This window comes from Topomyia yanbarensis, unplaced genomic scaffold (assembly GCF_030247195.1).
Source record: "Topomyia yanbarensis strain Yona2022 unplaced genomic scaffold, ASM3024719v1 HiC_scaffold_81, whole genome shotgun sequence".
NCBI lineage: Eukaryota > Metazoa > Arthropoda > Insecta > Diptera > Culicidae > Topomyia > Topomyia yanbarensis.
Window position 1 is genome coordinate 74,156 of NW_026684058.1, and position 22,347 is coordinate 96,502.

At 43.7% G+C, this 22,347-nt stretch overlaps 1 protein-coding gene across 2 annotated transcripts in view; it reads left to right on the forward strand.

Annotated features, from left to right (window-relative positions):
- Window positions 1-22,347, forward strand: part of LOC131696162 (uncharacterized) — a 72,646-nt gene that overhangs the window by 47,721 nt on the left and 2,578 nt on the right. For both annotated transcript variants that reach the window (XM_058984703.1, XM_058984704.1), the window contains exons 2-4: window positions 13,075-13,453; window positions 13,638-14,018; window positions 14,152-14,343. In XM_058984703.1, the coding sequence (XP_058840686.1) occupies window positions 13,075-13,453; window positions 13,638-14,018; window positions 14,152-14,343 (952 nt within the window). The remainder of the gene's footprint in view (window positions 1-13,074; window positions 13,454-13,637; window positions 14,019-14,151; window positions 14,344-22,347) is intronic.

Sequence of the window (22,347 nt, forward strand, 5' to 3'; positions counted from 1 at the left end):
CAAGTGAAATGTTGTGTTGTGCGGTAATTGTACATTTTCCAGGTAAATTACCAAATATTATACCGAAATGGCTCAAAAAACGTGCAGATAAAACGTTTCCGAAAGACGGATTACGTAATGGAAGGTGAGTGAACTAATTTTTGTTGTTTTTACTGTTTTTCCAGGCTAAAACGGACCCACCAAAAACCAAAACAATTCTACTTAGATGGAGATGGAGGCTGGGATGTTTCCGCGCGGCACTGGACGGTTCTGGACGGACGGATTTGGACTCTTGAAGCGGACGATGGGTGAGTTTACATGATTTTCTTTAATGTTTGCCAGACCGGCTGACAAAAGTTTGATAGATTTTAGAATTGAAGGATGTTGCATGCAGCTAAACTAGGAGCGGATACGGACCACGGCACCAGGCCGGAACTACTTTTGGCGAGCACACGCCGGACGGACTGCTGCCAGCAAACGGGAATTGCCTCAAACGGCCTATTTGAAGAAAGCTCTAACGGATGCCGAGAAGGGAAGTTGACTTCCAGTTAAAGGTAAGTGTGTGAACAAATTTTAATGTTTTCCTTTTCATTTTAGGAACAATCGGACGGCGGAACCCAAGATGTCAATCAACCCCGAAGGACCCCAACCCCAACATGAACCCACATTTAACATAAACTCCCACATTAAACATTAACCCACTAAATCCCAAAATTTTTGCTAAATATTGTGATAAATAAATAAACACTTAAATAAATAACAAAGAAAATAAATAACAATTAACACATAACATGAATATGAGCAAATATACGATAATTTTAAGTACTAACATAGATATAAGGAAACATTGTGAACTACAAACTAACATTACTTATATCCGAAAAATAGTATTTACAAAATTTTATACATTGGGTGATCGTGCAAAGGCACAATCCCCTTTCTTCATCCTTGCACATGTCTCGTATAGGTAGTTAACAAGGTATGTGTATCCCGATGCAATACAACCTGTGTTTTTTCCAAACATGGTTAAATTTCCAGGAACACTGCCGATTTCTTTAAATTGCAACGCTATTCAGCTAAAGCAATTTGTTACTGACAGCTCGATTAACTCGGGTTTGCTCAACATCGTCCGTAGGACTTCTGAGTCTTATTTTACGATCAACGTTTAAGATTCCCCCGTCTTAAACTCACGCTTTGTTGCTTCTCGCGGAATTTTCGCGGTACTCCTCATCAACGCACTGGTGGCTCCGAGTTCTTGGTTTTATAGGTCATCGTCCTGATGAAATCAAGGACTCGCTCTGTCTTCAGGTCGAGGGGAACTTGTTCGTTCAGTAACAAATGTTTTATACTCAAGAGTGCTGCAACTCAAGGAGATCTAAAATGACCATAATCCAACACGTTCGCAAAGTTCTTCTTGAGCTAGAACGAAGATCTTAGCAACAAGGATGCCCCCAGTAAATGAAAGTTGTTGTGGGGGTGCACTGTCTGAAGGACAATGCTAACTTTACGAACTGCGGTACAGTATTTTCTACAACCAGAGCAAAAGCATCATGGTGCGTTGTCTCAATCAGTAAATACTGAGAGGTACATAGCTTGACTTTTATTCGATCAACCAGTGATCGATGTTAAAGCTGAACTTGAAAGGGTAAGTTTCTTGAGAAACTTGCAGTTGAAAATTCCCAGTCTCTTCCCCTTCAAGTCCTCAAGGTCATAACAGTGGGTTCCTACTACCCTTTTCACTACGGCTGGCACATACTTGGGGGCCAGCTTTGCAGAAAATCCCTTGCCTTTGTCCGATTGTTCCATGTTTTTCTTCAGCACCTTCTCACCCACAGAGTAAGTTGGACAATTGGCATTGGAGCGAAGATTATAGTAGGACGAGTGTTTGCTGTACGCCGCTTTCAAGTTCTCCCGAACCTCTTCGAGCATTTTCTCCCTTTCCTCGTTCTTCAGCTGACCATCGTTGGTCGTTTGCGAATCCCTCAGATAGCGATATTCCCTACCGTCGGAAACCATATTCCGGCCGAACATAACGAAGTACGGAGTGTAGCGAGTTGCGTCGTGGACTGAGTTGCGCACGGCATTGGCTATCTGCTGTAAATTATTGGCCCATTCTTTGTGGTCTTTCCGGATTGAGGCTCGTATTGCTGTCGTGATTACACGGTTGACTCGTTCCGTATCGTTTACCTGAGGATGGTAGTTCGGAGTTCTCCAGTGCGTCACGTTATACTTCGCTAGCAGACTTTGGAACATCGCTGAAGTAAACTGTGTCCCATTGTCCGACAGGATCACTTCCGGAACACCGAACAGCAGGAAGATGATGTTTTCCACAAATTGTACCAACGTTTCCGCGGTCGCTTGCCTAAAAGGCTGCACCAGCACAAACTTGCTGAAGAGATCAGTTACGACGAGGAGACAAGTACTTCGGCCTCTGCCAGAAGCTGGAAGTGGACCGACATAGTCCATGGCCAAGAACTGCCAGGGATACTGAGCCAACTTCTTCTGCTCTGCCATCGGCGCGGTCGTATTCTGGTTTGTCGCTTTACTAGTTTGGCATGCAAGGCACGCCTGACATTGCCTTTTCACTTCGCTGCTCATTCGTGGCCAGAAATAGCGCTCCTTCACCGCTGCTAGTGTCTTCTCCGGACCGAGATGAGCTCGATCGTGAATTTCCTGGACGATTTCCTTCCGCTTTACCTTCGACGGGTATCTCTTCCACTGGAATCGTGCATCTTCCACTTTTTTGTCCCCTTTGACGTACTTCAAGATCAGTCCATCTATCACCCTGAAATCCGGGAAACTCGCTGGGTCCTTCTGGATCTTCGCCGCTAATTCCTGATGCTCGACATCGGTGGTTAGGGCAAATATTGTCTCCACCGACCTCGACAAGCAATCTGCCAGTATATTATTCTTTCCCTTTCGGTATTCCAGTTCGATATCGTAGGACTGAATCTTCAAAGCCCACCTTAGCAACTTCGAATTGCCCGATTCCACCCCGATCGTGAACAACCACAGCAAACTACGCGCGTCGGTTACCACCTTGAAACGAGAACCCTCCACATAGTGACGGAAATGCTCAATTGCTAGCAACACACCCAAGCATTCTTTCTCTACGCTGGCGTACTTCCGTTGCGTGCTACTCAGCTTCTTGCTGAAGTATGCGATCACTCTCGGCTGATCATCAACGTTCTGTATCAGTGCTGCACCAACTGCGTTATCCGACGCATCAGATTCGATCGTGAACGGTTTTTTGAAGTCTGGATTCCCCAGAATCGGTGCCGACACCAAAGCTGCTTTTAGCTCTCCAAACGCTATCTCTGCTGCTTCCGTCCACACAAACTTAGCTTTCGATTTTTTTAGCAGGTCGGATATCGGAGCTACGATGAGACTGTAGTCACGTATGAAGTGCTGGTAAAACCCTGCCAAACCGAGAAGTCGCCGAATATCCTTCACGTTCTTCGGACGAGCATAGTCGAGGATTGGCGAAATCCGTGCATTGTCAATGGATACTCCTCTCTCCGTTAGCAGGTACCCGAGATATGTCACCTGCTTCCTGCAAAATCGACTCTTATCAAGCGATATCGTCAGATTTGCCTTTGCCAAACGTTCTGCTACTATTTTCAGTAGTCTCACGTGCTCACTGAACGAATTCGTCGCTATCACGATATCGTCCAGGTAGACGAAAACGTTTGGTTCGAGATCGAATCCGATTACCCGGTCCATAAGCCGGCACATCGTGAACGGTGCGTTTGTTAAACCAAACGGACAAACTTTGAACCGAAACAAGCCTTGCGGTGTGCGGAATGCCGTATAGTCCCTTGATTCTTCCTTTAGAGGAATCTGGAAATAGGCATCCTTCAAATCCACTACCGAATAATACTTCGCCTTCCCTAAACGATGAAAGATCTCTCCCATGTTCCTCATCGGGTACGAGTCTTTCTTAGTCCAGGCGTTTATCTTGCGAGAGTCCAGACAGACTCGTAGTTTACCATTCGCTTTCCGAACTGGTACCAAAGCGCTGGCCCACTCGCTCGAACACTCTTCGATAGCATCCATCTGCTTGTATCGCTCAATCTCAGCTTCCATCTCCGCTTGTACTGCTGGTGAACACCGATACCATGGCTGTCTTCTCGGTTTTGCTTCTTCGGTCAACCGAATCTCGTGTTGCAACAACGAGGTCCTACCCAACTTATTTGCTGTTGTGCATGGAAATTTCTTGATTGCTTCAATCAGCTCCTTTCGTTCGACGAGTGTCAGATCGTGTTCCGTTTCTACCGTCTCCGGAGTCGTTTTTGAAGGTTCCGGTAGCTCTAGAGCCGGAATATCCAACGTCGCATCAGGGTCAACATTCTTCAACGCGGGTAGCGTCTCGATCGGCAGCAAGGTGAATTGGATCGTATCCACCTTTCCATTTCCTGCTGGAGTTGTCTCAACAGTGGCCACTCGTTCCAGAAGTTGTATCCTAAGATCAGCTCTCTACAAATCTGCGGTACCACTAGCGTCGGAATCACTCTGGTCATTCCCTTGAATACCATCGGTAGCTGTACGAATCCAAGACATTCATGTACGGTTTTATCGGCCGTGACAATCTTCAGCGGGCTACGCTGCATCGTCAGTCCATATCTTTTGGCAATATCGGTCATGCTCGTGACACTGACGCTTGCTCCAGAGTCGAGTAGAGCGTCGTAATCGGTGTCAAAAATCTTCACGGTTACGTGAGGGCTGCTCTCGGTGTGGACCCTTACTTCACACACCTTCAGAAACGGGTCCTCAAACGGACTAGAACTGGGAACATCGTTCGTCGGCGGAATGCTGTTGTTCCCTACTGCGCATTCCTGACCTAGTTTCCCGATGGATTACCTATCCTGTCCCGGTCAATCCGTGGGTGGTTCTCGCAGGTCACCGTCGTCTTACCGGGTGTTCCGCAGATGTAGCAGAACAACTGCTTTTCGTGTCTGCAGTTTCGCCAAATATGTCCCGTTCGGCGGCAATTCCAGCAAAGGGGACCATTTGTCTGTTCGATTGCCGGCGTGGCACTGGGTTGTTGAGCACGCGTTACCGATTTGGACTGCTCCTTTGCCGGCCGATCACCATCGAACCTCTTTCCTAACGCGTTCACCTCTTCTGCTTCGGAATAGGATCCCGTCGACTCTTCAGCCTCGATGTTGTGTAGACCAGTCGTGTTACGTGTCGGTCCTTCTCGACACTGTCTGAGTGCCGGATCGTTCGCATCGATACGGTGCGCATAGTATTCGAGCTTGCGCAAATCTCGTACAGTTCTGCACGCCAGTTTGGAACGGTAGTGTGGACGCATGTTGTCCCAAATGACTTCAAACACTCTTTCCTGATCAAGTGGTGATGATAGAAGCTTGTTCAACCTCTCTATCTCCGTCTTAAACGTCAAGAACGGCTCGTTCCTAAATTGTTTCCGCTCGTAAATTTTCTGACGATTTCCCTGGTCCTTGTTCGGGTTGCCGTACATGTAGCGGATTTTCTCCTCGAAGTCCTGCCAATCTAGGAACTCGTCAGCGTAGCACAAGTACCAATCGTAGGCATCTCCTCGCAATATGGTATGCACTCGCTGCAACAGGATGTCGTCTGCGATCCGATCCATTCGCGCTAGCCTACGAATCTTATGGAGAAAATCTTCCAACGATCGATGGCGGGGGTCGCCACTAAAAGTTAGATGCCATTTCTCCATACGCCGGTCTGCATCCTGAATCTCGCGATCCGCGATTCGTCGATTCACACGACGTCTTGGGCGAAACTCCTCAGCGTCATACCCATCTTCGTCCTCGCTACTCTGCAGGGGTACTGCACTCTGCCTTCGATGCAGGCCACCGGTGGGATTACCTCGACTATCCCACTGAGAAAAACTCCGTCTGTCGCTCCACCGTCTATCAGCTGGATCCTCCCGTTCAGCTATTCTCGTCTCCATACCATACATTCTGCTCAACTGTCGCGCTTGCTCCTGACCGTCTCGTGCATCGTAGTACGAACGGTCGCTTACTGTCTCCATCCGTCGTTCGACTGATTCTCTTCGAATCACTCGTCCTCTATCGAACTCATCCTGTCTCGTCTGTGGAATTCCGCTATATCGTCGTTGTGGTACCTCTTCTCTCTGCCTGCGTTCGGTTTCTGGATGGTTGACTCGGATGTACGGTGTCGGTTGCGCTTCTCTGTCGAACTCCGCCCTACTCATCAGTTCAGGAACTTGAAGCCCTCGATTGGAAGGGTTGACGAACCTCGTCGGATCCGGTATCTGGGTTGCCAGTCTAAATTCTGCCAATTCTCGCCTCAACTCAGCCACTTGCATTCTCAGCATTCTGTTCTCGTCGTTAAGTTTGTTTTCCCTCCGTAGTTGTTCCTCACTTGCCGTTTTGGGAATAGCTCCAAGGGATCGCTTCGAATGCTCATCAGACGACCTGTCTTCGCGTTCTTGTCCGTCGTCTCGGTGCTCCTCGTCTTTCCTATCATCATTCCCTGACTCCAATGACTTTTGCTGATTGTCGACAACTTCTCCTGAGTGAGAATCTTCGGAACCCTTCTTCCCACTAAATCTGTTCAACACACTTCGAATTTCCCTTATCAGTTCTTTACGCATGGTTTCGGATCCAGGATCCTCAGCTATGCTTCGGGCGACCCTAAGCGCGTAATGTTTTAATCGGGAAATGCACCTTTCATCTGGTCCTTTCTCCAACTTCCCTCTCAAAACATCGATTATACTTGACACGCGATCGAACTCTTGTTCGATAGTAAACCGCGACGGATAATCCCGATTTTCCCTCACATCTTCGTAAAATAGGTTTCGTAACAGTCGGTATTTGGCTTCCGAATCATTTTTTGTTTCCTCAACCTTACCACGGATTATGAGTTCGTAATCCACTTCCTCATTGGTTAAGTGGTCGGCTCTCGGAAACTTAGAAGCCATTTCGGTTTTTTGAATATGTAAAATTTAATAAATAGTATAGAAAATGTACAAAAATTGGTAAATATAAACCCTTATCTCTAATAAATGTTCCCGCACAACGATAACATCACAAGAATATTCCTTAGAATCCCCAAAATATTTCTGTATCCTCAATAAATTTCTCCAAAAAATATGCCTGATGATATTTCTCCAAAATAAACGGTATCCAAAATATGTTACATTAACCTAAATACTACATAAATTACAAAAATGAACCTAGACTAAGTATGTACATAAGAACGAAAATAAATGACGAAAACAATCATAACTTCAACAATATTCTCCAAATATACTTCAAGAATTCCGAAAAAATCCTGCAGTTGGGCGCCAATTTGTAGCCAGCCCTGGTCGATCCCTAGCAAGCGTGCAGCTTATGCGCCACTTCCCGTAGGAAGACTGCACGCCAAGATTTGTTTGCCCGGATGAGACTCTTCTTAGGGCGAGTCCCTGAAGAAGATTCACCTAAAAGAAATTAATCAGGATCGAACCAGACAGGCTTATCAAAAATTAGCCTCCAAAAGTCGGGTAGACGACCCTATTATCAGCAGCAGCAATCATCAAAAACCTCATCACCCTCAAATAATTCGCGGTAAGAAACTCCCCATACCTAACTTATCATCACTGGAACTGTAGCCACTCACCGCCAGGTGGCCCAAACATACTGAAAGCGAAGCTTTCACCACTCATCAAATTCCGCCAAGCGGAAGACAGTGAAACGAAACGAAAACTACACCGAACGAAGTGACGTAACCATACTAGAACGAGACTAAAACCATAAGGGAGTACTACATGAATCTACAAAACATTCGCTACATTTACACTAAACAACATTTATTTACGGTACAAAACGGCAGATTTATGTTCTATTTCATGTTTGTATTTTTTAGCTTTTAACTTTCTAGGCCTATCTTCTGATGGTGTGCGTGTACTCTCTCCCTACTGTGCTCATTGACCTGCTTGTGCTTTTCTTCTCATTTCCAAAATCCTCCCAAAGTTCGGTGACGTCACCTCACGGCTCCAGCGTATCAATCAGCTATTGCTTTGCACCCGGGTGACTAATTAAATGGGTTGTGTGTGGCGTTCGTGAATGACGGACTAAAACGTAATGGCCGACACACAACCTCAAATCATGGACGCGTCCCTAATTCTAGCCGTCCGTGGACGACTTCTCGAGCGCTTTTCGCTCTGACGGATTAAATCACTGTGGCGTCCTCCTTGGATGCCACCCTTCACACTTAATTAGCAAGAACGATACGACTCACCAGTTCTGCTGCTGTTGGTTTCTGCTGCTGTCGATCGTTCTGCTGCGATGACGGGCGATGATGGGCGATCACATCGATCGCCGCGCCGGTTTCTGACCAGCGGTTGTTGGATGCTGGTTGATGCTTTAATCGGCCGGAAAAGTTGCGTTGGGTTTCCCGACGATAGAAGGAACGGCTTTTAGACGGGTCGTCCTTCCTTCCGGCGGCGTAACGGTGCCGGGTTCAAATTTCGTCCGATGCGCTTGGACCTGCGCGCGTGTGGTTTTGTTCCTCTCTTCTTCCTCTCGTTCGTCGTAGCTGTATCAAATAAAGAGGTGCCGTCTGGCTTTCTCCTGAATTCGCACGCACTTTACCACACGCTAGCGTTTGTTACGAACTTACAGACAATTGGAAACTAAACCGGACAAAACTACGCGCACTTTCACTATGTTTGGCGGACTGGGACGAAAATGGACTAGCAGCGTTAATCCTCAGATTAGGGAAGGTAATTTCGTACGTACTTACAGGAAGCGCGTATTTTCCCGCAAATTTCTTCGGACAAGTTCGGAAATCAACGACCCTACTAGCTGTTTTATTCTGTCAGCTAACCTTTGGCTCTATCTGTCCCTTTCCATCATGCATTCCAAGCGAAGGATCGTCATGGTTTTCGTCTTCAGGAGAATCTCAACAGGCAATTTAATTTCTTCCCCTCGCGGAGAGGAGTATTTGCTAGGGTGTTGCGCAAGAGTCGATCAACGGTAGGTTGTCTAACTCTTGGCGCAAACAAATCAGACCGGTTCTACAAAATTTGAAAAATATTGCTGAATATGACATGACCGCTACAAACAATCATATTGTTGAAGTGCGGGTCAGAAAGAATCTTAAAGATGCGCCTTTTCCAGCAAACTTTGCATTCAAAAGAACTTGGAATAGAAGCAAAAACCGTGTTTATTGCAAAATTCCTTCAAAAAACATGAACAATAATCTAAATCTTTTGCCTTCAAAAGAAGTATTTTTGCTAAAAACCGTGCAAAAAAAAGTATCAACTTCATAAAAAAAATTGAAATTTCAATGTTTAAATAGATGAATAAATAGTTGTATTCACTTGTCTGACAATATTACTGAATGTATTATGTGAAAGTATGTAAAAAAAAGTAAACCCGATCGGGTTTACTTTGTAAAAAAGTAAACCCGATCAGAATGCAATAACAATATTATAACGGAATCAAACTTTCGTATTAAGCTGTGTTATAAATCTGTTCTAAATATATCAAGTAACAAAGCAGGATATAGTTTTGAAATTTTTATGTTATGTGTTTCTGCTCGGGTAGTCTTGGTATTACATTCTTAAACGAAAGCTGATCTTCTGTATCGAAGGGTTTTCCAGACGATTCTTCATGTACAGGACAATTGCAGGGCTAATGTAACAACCCTATTGATCACCAAGAATCCTTCTTAGCTGGGGCTCTGATTCAGCATTCTTGAAAATAGTAAAAAGAAAATATCATAAAACTGTGTTAGTGTGATACCACAGAACTAGTAATAGTGACAAAACGCCAGACCAAGTAAATAGAAGTTGAACCGTTTCTCCGCATCTACAAATCGCCAGCCACATCAGCCATTCTATGGAAATTTTTCTACTCATTTCAATTTATCGTCTTCTATGCCTTGTAAAAGTGTAGTCTAGAATACCTATCATTTTCTAGCCCCGTCAGGAATTGTCGTATTCGGTATCTTGAATATCCATTGTTATAAATGCACTGATAGTATAAATTCGTAAATATTATGAAATTGAACCTGAAATACACGAATTCATTTGTCGTTTTCTGCAACGAAGTATTTTTGTGCATTGTAAACAGTAGGTTTCGTTCATTTCATGAAGAAGAATGGCCGCTTGGTGAACGAAAGCTTTCGTAAATTTAACTTATTTGGTATACACTGCACGAATGTTATTGTTGATATCGACATTATTTTTCGTGAATGAAACGAAATGTTTTGTTTATCTCAATAAACGTTTGTGTGTATTACGACCGATTTCGTTGGTTTCACGAATTCATTTCGTTCATCATAGAAAAGTTTTCGTATTTATTAGCGTATTATTTTTGTCATTCGATCTTTTGGGATCGATGTTTGACAACACCGATTTTTTTTTAATTTAAAAAAATCGATCTGGCCAAATCCATTTTATTGTGGTATGAAGAAATGGTCGTTTGATGAACGAAAGTTTTCGTAAATTTTACATATTTAGTGTACGTTGCACGAATGTTATTGTTGAAAACGATGTTATTTTTCGGGAATGAAACGAAATGTTTCGTTTATTTTAATAAACGATTGTGAATATTACGAACGATTTCGTTGGTCGCATTCGATCTTTTAGGATCGATGTTTGACAGTACCGATTTTTCTTTTAATTAAAGGGATCGATCTGGTAACATCGATTTTATTTCAACCTGCTCATCATTATTGAGGACTAGAAAGATTGTGATGTAAAGAAATGACCGCTTGGTGAACGAAAGTTTTCGTAAATTTTACTTATTTAGTGTACACTGCACGAATGTTATCGTTGATAACGACATTATTTTTCGTGAATGAAACGAAATGTTTTGTTTATTTTAATTAACGTTTGTGTATATTGCGAACGATTTCGTTTGTCTCACGAATTCATTTCGTTCGTCTTAGAAAAGTTTTCGTATTTATTAGCATATTTTTTTCATTCGATCTTTTGGGATCGATATTTGACAACACCGATTTTTTTTATTTAAAAAACCGATCTGGCAAAATCGATTTTATTGTGGTATGAAGAAATGGCCGCTTGATGAACGAAAGTTTTCGTAATATTTACTTATTTAGTGTACGAACGATTTTGTTGGTTGCACGAATTCATTTCGTTTATCTTAGAAAAGTTTTCGCATTTATTACCATAATTGTTTCAATCGTTCTTTTAGGATCACAACAATGATCCATGACAACAACGAATTTTTTTTAATTTTTTTAACTGGCGAAATCGATTTTATTTCAACCTGCTCACCTCTATTGAGGACTAGAAAAATTGTGGTGTGAAGTAATGGCCACTTGATGTACGAAAGTTTTCGTAAATTTTACATATTTAGTGTATGTTGCACGAATGTTATTGTTGAAAACGATGTTATTTTTCGGGAATGGAACGAAATGTTTAGGTTATTTTAATAAACGGTTGTGTATATTACGAACGATTTTGTTGGTCGCACGAATTCATTTCGTTCATCTTAGAAAAGTTTTCGTATTTAATAGCATATTATTTTTACATTGCTGCAGCAGAGAAAACACAAACTTCTTTATACAAAACCAACAAGCAGTTCACGATGGCTCAACTGGATCCGTACTGCTCCGGATTATTGATCAACTGGAAGCGAAAGAGATTCAGGAAATCTTCCTGAAACCGGAGGACACGGATACGGTTACTAAATAGTCAGACCGAGATCGTCGTGATGATCAACAATTATTGACCCATATTCTACCTCTCCTTTGACGTTGACGGTTTGACGAATGATGCTCGTAAATATTACGAAGACTTTCGTATATAGCAGTGAACAATTCGTTTGCCTAATGAAGCCGTTTCGTAATAAGCCAACGAAAGTCGTTTAGTGGTTTTCACGAAAAACTCGTAATAAAAAATAAAAGTGTTTCAATTGAACTACGAATGATTCATCATATGTACGAAAAAATCGTATATTTTATGAAAATTGTCTGTACGAATCTAATTCGCAGCGATTTACGAATATATTCTATCAGTGTAGAGTAAATTGTATCTTGTAAATAAATATCAAAAATTAAATTCATAATAAATAATTCTTCGATGTACTATAGACTTTTTGTGATATCGAACGACATATTTTTAGGTTTCTATTGTCTTAGATTTGGAATTGTCTTCATTAAGGGCTTTCCAATATTTCAAGGTCATCAGAATAAATACATTCAGGGTGAAGCATAGTGATATCCTGTTTCATTGGTTTCGATTCGTATAAAACTTAAAGCTGCCTACATAAAATCGTTAGCATAATTCATATTGTTCAAACAATGATCTTCTATATTTTTATAATTATTTGCTACCTGTTCGAATGAGTCATCGACTTCGGTAGCGTACAATACCCGACTCGGTACTCCGTGTTGCCACAAACAAAAAAAAAGCGAAATAGATACGATGTGCGGGAAAAAGTTTCCGGATGAGAAACGATAGTTGGTACCTATCGTGTGCTGCAGCAGTTCATAACTTCTTGCAAACTACAGTTTGTGTGTAGTTTTGGAGTTGCTTACTCGGCAATGGAGCGTCGCCCGCCGCCACCAGCGCGCAATGAAAAATCGTTGTTTACCTTAGCGATTCGATTTTAAATAAATCATGCAACCGGGAAAGTTTTCAACCTCTTCCTGCTATACATCGACAGAGTCCGTGCCACGGCATCGTACCGTATATGAGCAGGATTCAGGTGTAGTGGATGAAGGAGGGGCTAGGTTGTGAGTTTTTCCCTAACGTCGTATTCGCACGAATAAGTGATTGAGGAAACGCATGAGCTATTTACCACGGAAATCTTCGGTTGTATCAAACTCAGCGGAAAGTTTTGGACAACTTTTTGACAAGTGAAAGATGGTTGTAAACTCGGTGGAACAGATTTTCAATCGACCCGTTCCGTGACGGATTGTACGAGAAAAGTTTTTGAAATAGCAACTTTTCACTATTCAAGAGAAATCGATCTTTGTTTTGTTTCATTTAAACGCTATCATATAGTAAGAATTTTTAACAAAAATTTTAACAGTACAGAATTAGAAGCTCTATTGCAATGAGCTATGAGTTGTCTAATATCTCAATCAATTAATCACTAATCCCATGATGGATGGTCTGTTTTCCAGACGGTTACATAATTGGCAATTACCTGCACGCCTCGGAGCAGGACATCCGGGATTTCTTCTGGACGGGCTCCGGCGACGGACCGGCAGTTAATCCCTTCGACCGGTTTCCAATCAGTGAAGATGCAATCATTAAAACGGCAACCGTTGTGGCCACGGTGTACATCGACCGGAACAACGGTGGCGACGGGGTAGGAGATGACCTTTGCATCTTTGATTGTCCTCCGGACGGCAGTGACGGTGTGGATCAGACTATCGACAACGTTACACCGACGGATCGGCGCTTCTGGCTGATGACGGTCGTTGGTGGTCTGTTCGGCAAGAAGGATTATCCCGAGCTGGAGGGAAAACTGGCCAGACTGTACCGGGTGGCATTCAGCAGGTAAGGTTTCGTGCAGAATCATTCCCGCCCGAGTGTATGCTATTGCTAAAAGAATCACTCGATTAGATGGTCATAATCCGCCTACCAAGGAGCCTGTTCTCCCAAATGGAATTCTCAATGACGAAAGTGGGAAGACAGAATGACAAGAGAAACAATTTCCTGGCTAACAGTTTCCAATTTCCAGACAACAAGCATTACATCTCGGAATCAACAACAACACACTTCACATGCAACCGTCATACAAGATGCTGGGTCAGCGGCGAGCCAAAAGACAAGTTTCGTCAAACGAAGGTGCAGCAAGAAGCAAGATGTCCGAAAGCAGCAGGATGGGGACGGTCGCATCAAGTGGCACTCGTAAGCACTTTGCAGGAGCGAATGTTGTAGTGAATGAACAGGTCTACACGTACGAACATATTCTTCGGAAACGAAGAAAAAAAGTACACAAAAGAGACACGGAAGAGGGATCCATCATCGGGGACGATGAGGACAGCCAACGGGTGATGGTAGTGTCCGAGAGGGGACTAGCAGAATCGGACCAGAACGAGCCAATGCAGCAGATGCAACGGTAAGCTAACTGTAATCACTGAGACAATGTTTGATTTTTTATTTCAAAAATATCGTCCAACCGACCAACCGCTTCCGGCCGAGGTCCATCAGTCAGGGATGATAAATTCAATCCATCAATCGTCACTTTCCAGCGCTCCCGACAGCCGAACGACCGGGCCCGATGTAGGCGTTGATGGTGGAACGACACCACTTACGCGTAATTATGATAAGGACAGCAGCTACTCAAACAAGCGAAGAGTACGGATTCTGATACACAACACCACCCACTTGCGGGAGGGTGACAATGACGAGGACTCGATGGCGGCCGATTCACCGAGATCAAAGTGAGTACCTATACGTACGATGTATCTTCTTTCGAGCGGGTATTAAAAGTACTGACTCAGCACACTATGTCAGAATGTGGCGTCCAGTGACAGGCCCGACCCGAATGCTTGGAATGTTTGGTCCTCGTGTTTGGGCTTTTGGGGTGGGGAAATTTTAATACTGGTGCCAGTGGATCAAAATCGAATTCAGGATTGTTGCCGTGATACGAGGAGAAGAGAAATAGATATTTTCGTTTTTCTCGTACATATATTGTATTTGATCAAACATCAAAGCGTATCTATAGGTGTTGTGCAATCAATCGGGTTTTCTCTTTTCTTCAAAATATTTTATTGATTTTTTTCAGTTCCATACATTATTCACAAAAAACCTCCAGTGAACGGTAGGCTGTTTGTAAGTTTTCATTATACCTTTCTTATAAACGAAAAGAGTTAGGAACAGCTAAAACTTTGAACAAGTTTTTACTAGACCCGAGTCTTAATCTAGTAATCGATTCAGCTTGACGAATTGGGACAATGTCAGTGTATATTTGCTTAATTTGTTTTATTCAAGGTGGATTATTCTTATGGAATGACCCGAAACACTTTTTGCGAATTTGGCTGAATTCTGGTCGACTTAGAATCCGGGTTAGAATTGAAAAATGTAAATTTCATCTGCCGAAAGAAAATGACAAAAGAACGACGCTACTTTCCATACCATTCGAACCTTGCGAAAACGAAAATGAGATTACTGTCTTGTTGGTTAAGCAATATTTCCGATAACCCTAACAATGTGGGTATTAGAATGAAAATGAATGTTTTGCGCCATCATGACATCTAAGATTACGATTTCCCGTTTAGAGATATTCTTGATAACCTTAATAATGAGTGTTTTTGGAACGGGCTTGACGAGTAGATGATGGAGATAATAGTTTGGTGCCATTTCGGAATCCGAGATGGCGGTTTCCGTAACCATCAGAGTATATTTGAAATATGCTTGACGAGTAGATGGCGGAAATCAATGAGTGACGACATTTTGAACACCTAAATTAACAGCTTTCGGTTGAGCAAAATTGTCCCATTCCGAAAATGCCCGTTTTGTTCAGGTTATAGCGAATTTATCTAAACCGGAATCCGCTATCTTGGATTTTAAAATAGCTTCATACATCGATTTCCACCATCTACTCGTCAACCATTTTGAAAATTCCTATATTGTTGAGGTTTCAGAGTATTTATCTCAACTGGAAGTCGCCATCTTGGATTTCAATATGGCTTCAGACATCGACTACCGTCATGCACTTGTCAACCCATTTCCGAAAATACCCAACTTTTAGTATATAGTAACTAGACCGAAAAGTCGAGGAATAAAAAACAAAAATTATAAATATTATCCGGTAGTATTTATATACTTTATACAGTTCGTAAAGAAGTTATGCAAATCGAACATTACGTTTAAAACAGAATTCGTAAATGGAGGTTAGTGTTTTTATGATTAACTATAGGGCAGCGGAAATAGGCCAAAGATCCATTTTGGTCTTATTATGTAGGTTGCCACACTATTTCGTTAATTACTTAGCCTACAATTGTTGTAATGCTCTAACCAATGGACACTAGAGTGACAAGAAAAAATTACCCCTATCGGCCCACCCCTGAGTCGATTCCTAGTCCCACTAGGAGTACTTGCTCCAAATTTAAAGCAAATCGGAAGTGTCTAGCTACCGGACCAACGTGTCAGAAGTTTCTATGGGACTTTTCGACAATTTACATGAAAAAAACCCACTAGCTCGCATTTGCGCCGCTAGGTGGCACTGTATGCATCGTATTATCACCGTAAGTGAAAACAAGAAAGATAATTTAATTGTCTACAACTTTGTCGAACACTGCTTGTCAACCTGGCTCTGTTAAAAGAAGTTATTAAACTTTTAGCGAAGTGATGTCTGAGTCAGTTTTGCATGGGTCCTTACAGCGCCGCTTGGTTGTGTATCAGTACTTGATCCCCACGAACTAAACATTTTTGTGAAGTGGTGGTTAAGTTAGCTCAACAGCATGTTCAGAAGAATCATAGTAAATAATACGAGTCATGTTTTGGTTAGAAAACCAACACTAACTTTTCAACGGAGAGAGATAGAAATTAGGTGTCTTCTACAAAGTTATAGAACAGGCATTTGGCTGCAATACTTCCAAACATCTCGATATTCTATCTATCTTCTGTGAAAAGTTAGTGTTGGCGCCCTCTATGTGGTCACAGGTGTAACTAACATTTTCTAATCAAAACATAACTCGTATTATGTACTACAATGCTTCTGAACATACTTCTCAGCTAAATCTAGCTATTATTTCACAAAAATGTATAGATCGTGGGAATCGAGTACTGATACACAATCAAGCGCTGCCAGGCCCAATGACAAAACTGACTCAGACATCACTTCGTTAAAAGTTTACAAATTCTTTTAACAAAGCCGGATTTACTAGCAGTCTTCGACAATTTTTTTTATTTCGATTATAGAGGTTTTAACCCTAATGGCGTTTTCGTTTTTTCTTGGTGCTACACCGGTGTAGTGCAAAGAAAGAGATAGACTGATTACACCCAAGTTTGAATGAGTGTAGCACCGACTACACCGGTGAAGTGCACTGTCAAAACGAATATGCCATAAGGTCATTCGCCTCTTCAGGTTAGAAAAATCTCTTATGAATTTTTTTTAACCCTATGTGCGGGGCGGGACTCGAACTCAGGTGCGCTGCGGACAAGGCAATCGATTTACCAATACGCTACGCCCACCCCCAGTCTTCGACAAAGTTGTAGACAATTAAATTATCTTTCTTATTTTCACAGTGATAATACGATACATACAGTGCCACCTAGCGGCGCAAATGCGAGCTATTGGGTTTTCTCAATGTGAATTGTCGAAAAATTCCATGCAAATTTCAGGCACGTTGGTCCGGTAGCTAGACTTGTCCGATTTGCAAAAATTTTGGAACAAATAATAGGAATCGACTTAGGGGTGGGCCGATTGAGTTTTCAAAAATTCATTATTTTTCTGGGCAGCCTAATGGACGCAGTATAAAAGGTGGTCCCAAAACTAATAATATTTAGTCGTCGCTGCTCGGTTTCGTGGATTTTCGAGCTGGCGATGGTATTGGAAGATTGAAGAATATCCCCCATATTTAATACTGTTCAGCTTTATTTTATGATACAAATTGCTTTAATTTCATTATACGAAAATTAAAATGTGTGTTGAAAATCACTGAGTGCCAAGGAGAAGGAGATTGAAGGTCATGTTATCGTTTGGAAACGGAAGCCGCTCCTTTCGATACTCGTTTTCGTGGATTCGAAAGAAGAAAGGACTTTGTCTTTATTGGTTTGCTAAGCATAAAAGCTGCAAGAGAGCGTGTTTCGACAACTTGTGTGAGAGTGCCAACGCGAATCCATGGGGTGACGCCCACAGGATTGTGATGGCCAAGACCAAAGGGGGCTCTTCACCCCCAGAACGGTCTCCGGACCGGTTGGCGACGATTATCGAAGTACTCTTCCCGTCTCGAGCCACAAGCCCCTGGCCACCTGCACTACAAGACAGTGCGGGCACGGCCGAAATGGTGGCTCCAGTGACAAATGAAGAACAACTCGCAGTGGCTAAATCCCTAGCAATGAACAAAGCTCCAGGGCCGGATGGAGTTCCAAACAACGCTCTCAAGCCTGCGATCATAGCGAACCCGAACATGTTCAGGCTAGCTATGCAGAGATGGCTTGACGAGTGCCGTTTCCCCGATAGATGGAAAAGGCAGAAATTGGTGGTGTTGCCGAAGCCCGGGAAGCCGCCAGGCGACCCATCGGCGTACAGACCAATCTGTCTGATCGACACGACTGGCAAATTGCTTGAGAGGATTATCCTCAACAGGCTGACCCCGTACGCAGAAGGTACGGACGGTCTGTCAAGCAAACAGTTTGGCTTTCGGAAGGGTAAGTCCACAGTGGACGCTCTCAACTCAGTGATAAATACTGCCGAGATAGCGATCCAACGAAAAAGGCAAGGCATTCGATACTGTGCGTTAGTGACACTTGACGTGAAGAACGCATTCAACAGGGCAAGCTGGGATGCCATCGCGCTCCCGTTACACCGGCTTAGCCTACCGGTGGGTCTGTACCGGATCCTGGAAAGTTGCTTCCAGAACCGCGTACTGCTATACGAGACCGATGCCGGTCAGAAAAGGGTTCCGATTACCGCCGGAGTCCCGCAGGGCTCGATCCTAGGCCCGGAGCTATGGAACCTCATGTATGACGGGGTTCTGAGGCTGAAGTTCCCTCCTGGGGTCAAGATCGTCGGCTTTGCCGACGACGTAACCTTGGAGGTTTACAGGGAGTCAATCCCTGAGGTAGAACTAACCGCAGAACACGCGATCAACACGGTGGAGGAATGGATGAGCGCGAGAGGCCTGGAGCTCGCTCATCATAAGACGGAGGTAGTTATTGTCAACAACCGCAAGCCGGCACAACATCCATGTGGGAGAAGTCGCGATCACTTCATAGCGAAGTATGAAGTCTCTCGGAGTCATTATAGACGACAAGCTGACCTTCGGCAGCCACGTCGACTATACATGCAAGAGAGCGTCGACTGCTGTTGCGGCTCTATCGAGGATGATGTCCAACAGCTCAAAGGTGTGCGCCAGTAGACGTAGGTTACTGGCAGGCGTTGCCGTATCTATCCTCAGGTACGGCGGCCCGTCATGGTCAAGAGCACTGAGCGTAACCAGTTACCTACAGAAACTGGAGAGCACCTACCGCGTGATGTGCCTCAGAGTGATATCTGCCTACCGCACGGTATCACACGATGCATCCTGCGTGATAGCGAGCATGATGCCAGTCGGGCTGGTCATTCGGGAAGATGAGGAGTGTTTCGAGCTACGTGGAAATAGAGGAGCCCGCGAGCGCACCAGGGTGACCTCGGTCGCCAGATGGCAGCGTGAGTGGGACAACTCCTCGAAAGGTAGGTGGACCCACCGGCTGATACCTAGCATATCGAGCTGGGTGGGAAGACCCCATTGGGAAGTTCACTTCGACCTGACACAATTCCTGTCAGGCCATGGCTGTTTCCGACAGTACCTCAACAGGTTCGGGCACGCGGAGGTCCCAGCCTGCCCTGACTGCCCAGGTGTAGACGAAACTGCCGAACACATACTGTTCGTATGTCCTCGGTTCGACGTCGAAAGATGAGCAATGCTTGACGTCTATGGCTGGGACACAACCCCTGATACTCTTATTCAGCGGATGTGTCAATCGGTGGAGAAGTGGAACGCAGTCTCGACTGCAACCACCCAGATTGCCTGTGGGCTACAGGGAATCTGGCGCACCGAGCAACAGACGACGGGCACATCTAGTGATTGGTTAGTTGGAGCGAAAAAGGCCGAGCGCAGAAAAGTGAGTGAATGGTCTGTTCATGCTGAGCCAGGTTTGGCGCAGCGACTGGCAACCGCGTAAGGGGTAAACCCAGCCACCCCGAAGCAAGGCAGAAGAGCGAGTGTATAGGCGTATTTGTGGACTGCTTCATGCCAAGATGGGAGGGTCGTAGCGTAGTATGTTGGGACGTAGCTATCGATGCCTCGTGGCGTGGCAGAGGAGTGAAAGGAAGGATGCCAGGGGGAGCGACAGGGGTGTAATAGAGTGGTACGATCGAGATTGAACCAGGTGATAGGGTGAGCCTCCAAGTCAGCCTCACATGGTATGTTAGAGGCTAGCACAAAAGTAAGCCTAGCAAGGAATGAAAAAGGCGAGCACACAAGTCAGCATCATATGGAATGTTAGAGAATGAATCAAGGTGTGACAGAGAGAGCACCCAAGTAAGCCTCATACAGGACGTATGAACGCGTGAGCGAGAGTGAATGAGTACATCAAGTACAGACAACCCCCCAGACGTAATACCGAGAGGTAGTCCCTGGGGGGAACAATGGCGGAGCCCAATGGAGTTTAGTCGGTATTAATGGCTGCGTCACCATTCGAGCCCGACACATCCCAAGTACACCCCGTGTGGTAGCTTGGCATCTACTAATAGCACGTGTACTGGGCTAGTACGTAAATGTATTCTCCATTGTAAAAAAAACAGGTACTCTCTGAAACAACCATGGCCACTGCTTCAGGTAAAAATTTACTACCTGTTCACGCAGATTGAAGGGACCGGTTGGATCTGTGAGTCCATTTACCTTTTGACATTAAAAATGTCGTACTGCACTATCTGGGGCTGGGTGTCGTTCTAAAACCTAAAATCAAACGATATCACGGCTTTGCATCACTATTTTGAACGCAAATATCTCTGTAATTTATGGATGGATGGTTTAACTGAAATTATGTTCAATTGCTATAAAGTTTATGTATTTCAATAGTACACTATTAAAAAAAACCCAGTAAAAATGAATAGATATCGGAAAATGTGAAAACTTGCATACATGAGTTCGTCTACTCCGGGCAGAGCTGTCAATAGGGAGCACCTAGCGAATCAATAAAATACCTCGAGATTACTAATTGCCACGTGGCTGTTTCAGTCAGTCGATGCTTGCGTTCCAAGCGAGCAACATCATGATGTTATCGTTAGGGACTCGATATGGCTTAGCTACACATAGTCTCCATTGTCACCAGCTGCAACAATTGCAATTTTGTGTCGCATAGAGTTTCATATGGTCATCTCTGTTGGTTATGTATCTCCATCATCTTTTTGTGCGTTGGGAATATAAAACCTCCCGTCATGTAATCTTTTTGGCCCTCATTTGTCTAGAGAATGCACCTCGGTTTCTTCGTGCAGTCTGTTCCACTCCGATACTTCTTTCTACACTTTCTGCCTAGATCAGGTTTGTCCGGACCTTCGCAGTTTCTCGTTTCGCCCGTCATTCCCCCACCAGCAGCTTCATCGATGTGTACAGTACAGCAGAGGAGATTAATGTCGGAAAATCTATTTATTAGTTCGTTTACCCTTTTTGTTTATTGGTATACGAAAACCCGAAATTCTTGTACAGGCAGCTAGGCCGCCCTGAAAAGAAGGGTCCGCCCGGCAATCAGAACCCGAGTAGTGGGCAACTCCCTACTTACAGTTTGTAGCTCCATTATGTGCAATCAACTACATGGCTACACACACAGAATGCACACGGAAAAAATGATCTCAAATTAATGTATAAAGTTACATGAATTTATGTTTTACGCTACTACAGTACCATGAACTAAAATCACGTATTATCTGCAACTTTACTTCCGCAACACCTGTCATGCAGTTTTGCGCTTTTATTTGTGGGGATATTTGTTTTTTTGCCTCGTGATTCATAATATATCAGTTATATATCACAATTCGTTCTAGGGAAGTTCACCAAATTATAAAAAGGGCGGGCTTAGCGTAGTTGGTAGATCGATTGCCTTGTACACGGCTCATCTGGGCTCGATTTTCAATCACGCATATAGGGTTAGAGATTTTTGTGGCAGATATTTTTACAATCAAAAAACAGGGGATGCCAGGGTTAGCAGAATAGCATTACTCTCAACCCTGTAGAAAGGTATCGATTCCATGTATCAATATCTTGACCATTACGCCGCTTCGTGTCTCGTGACCAGTTTGATTAGGATCTAATCCCTAGTAACAATTGAGGTAGTTTTATAGCCTCTCATAAAACTTTATTGTAGCATGATTGCACTTGTAGCATGCTATAAAACTTCAATTGTTACTGGGGATTGGCGTCGATCCTAATATGATCACTGTTTTGGAACATCTGAAACAACTGGTGATTTTTGATGGACGAACGGTTTGAGTACCCACCTTCATACTTTCGTTTCCTCTTCCGAAGCGATATACTGGACAGTAGACAAGAGAGCCTATCCACTACTTGGAAGGAGTGGTGATTCATGCATGTGAATCTATGTACAAATTTGTGATTTACAACGTATTTTCACTTAAATGCTTCCACAGCTTTTTCGGAAAAGATTGCTCTTGTGTATGTGTGTCCTCTGTGATTTTATTAACAAAGGCCGAGAGTAGCCATCAGTAACGGCTTCTCTAC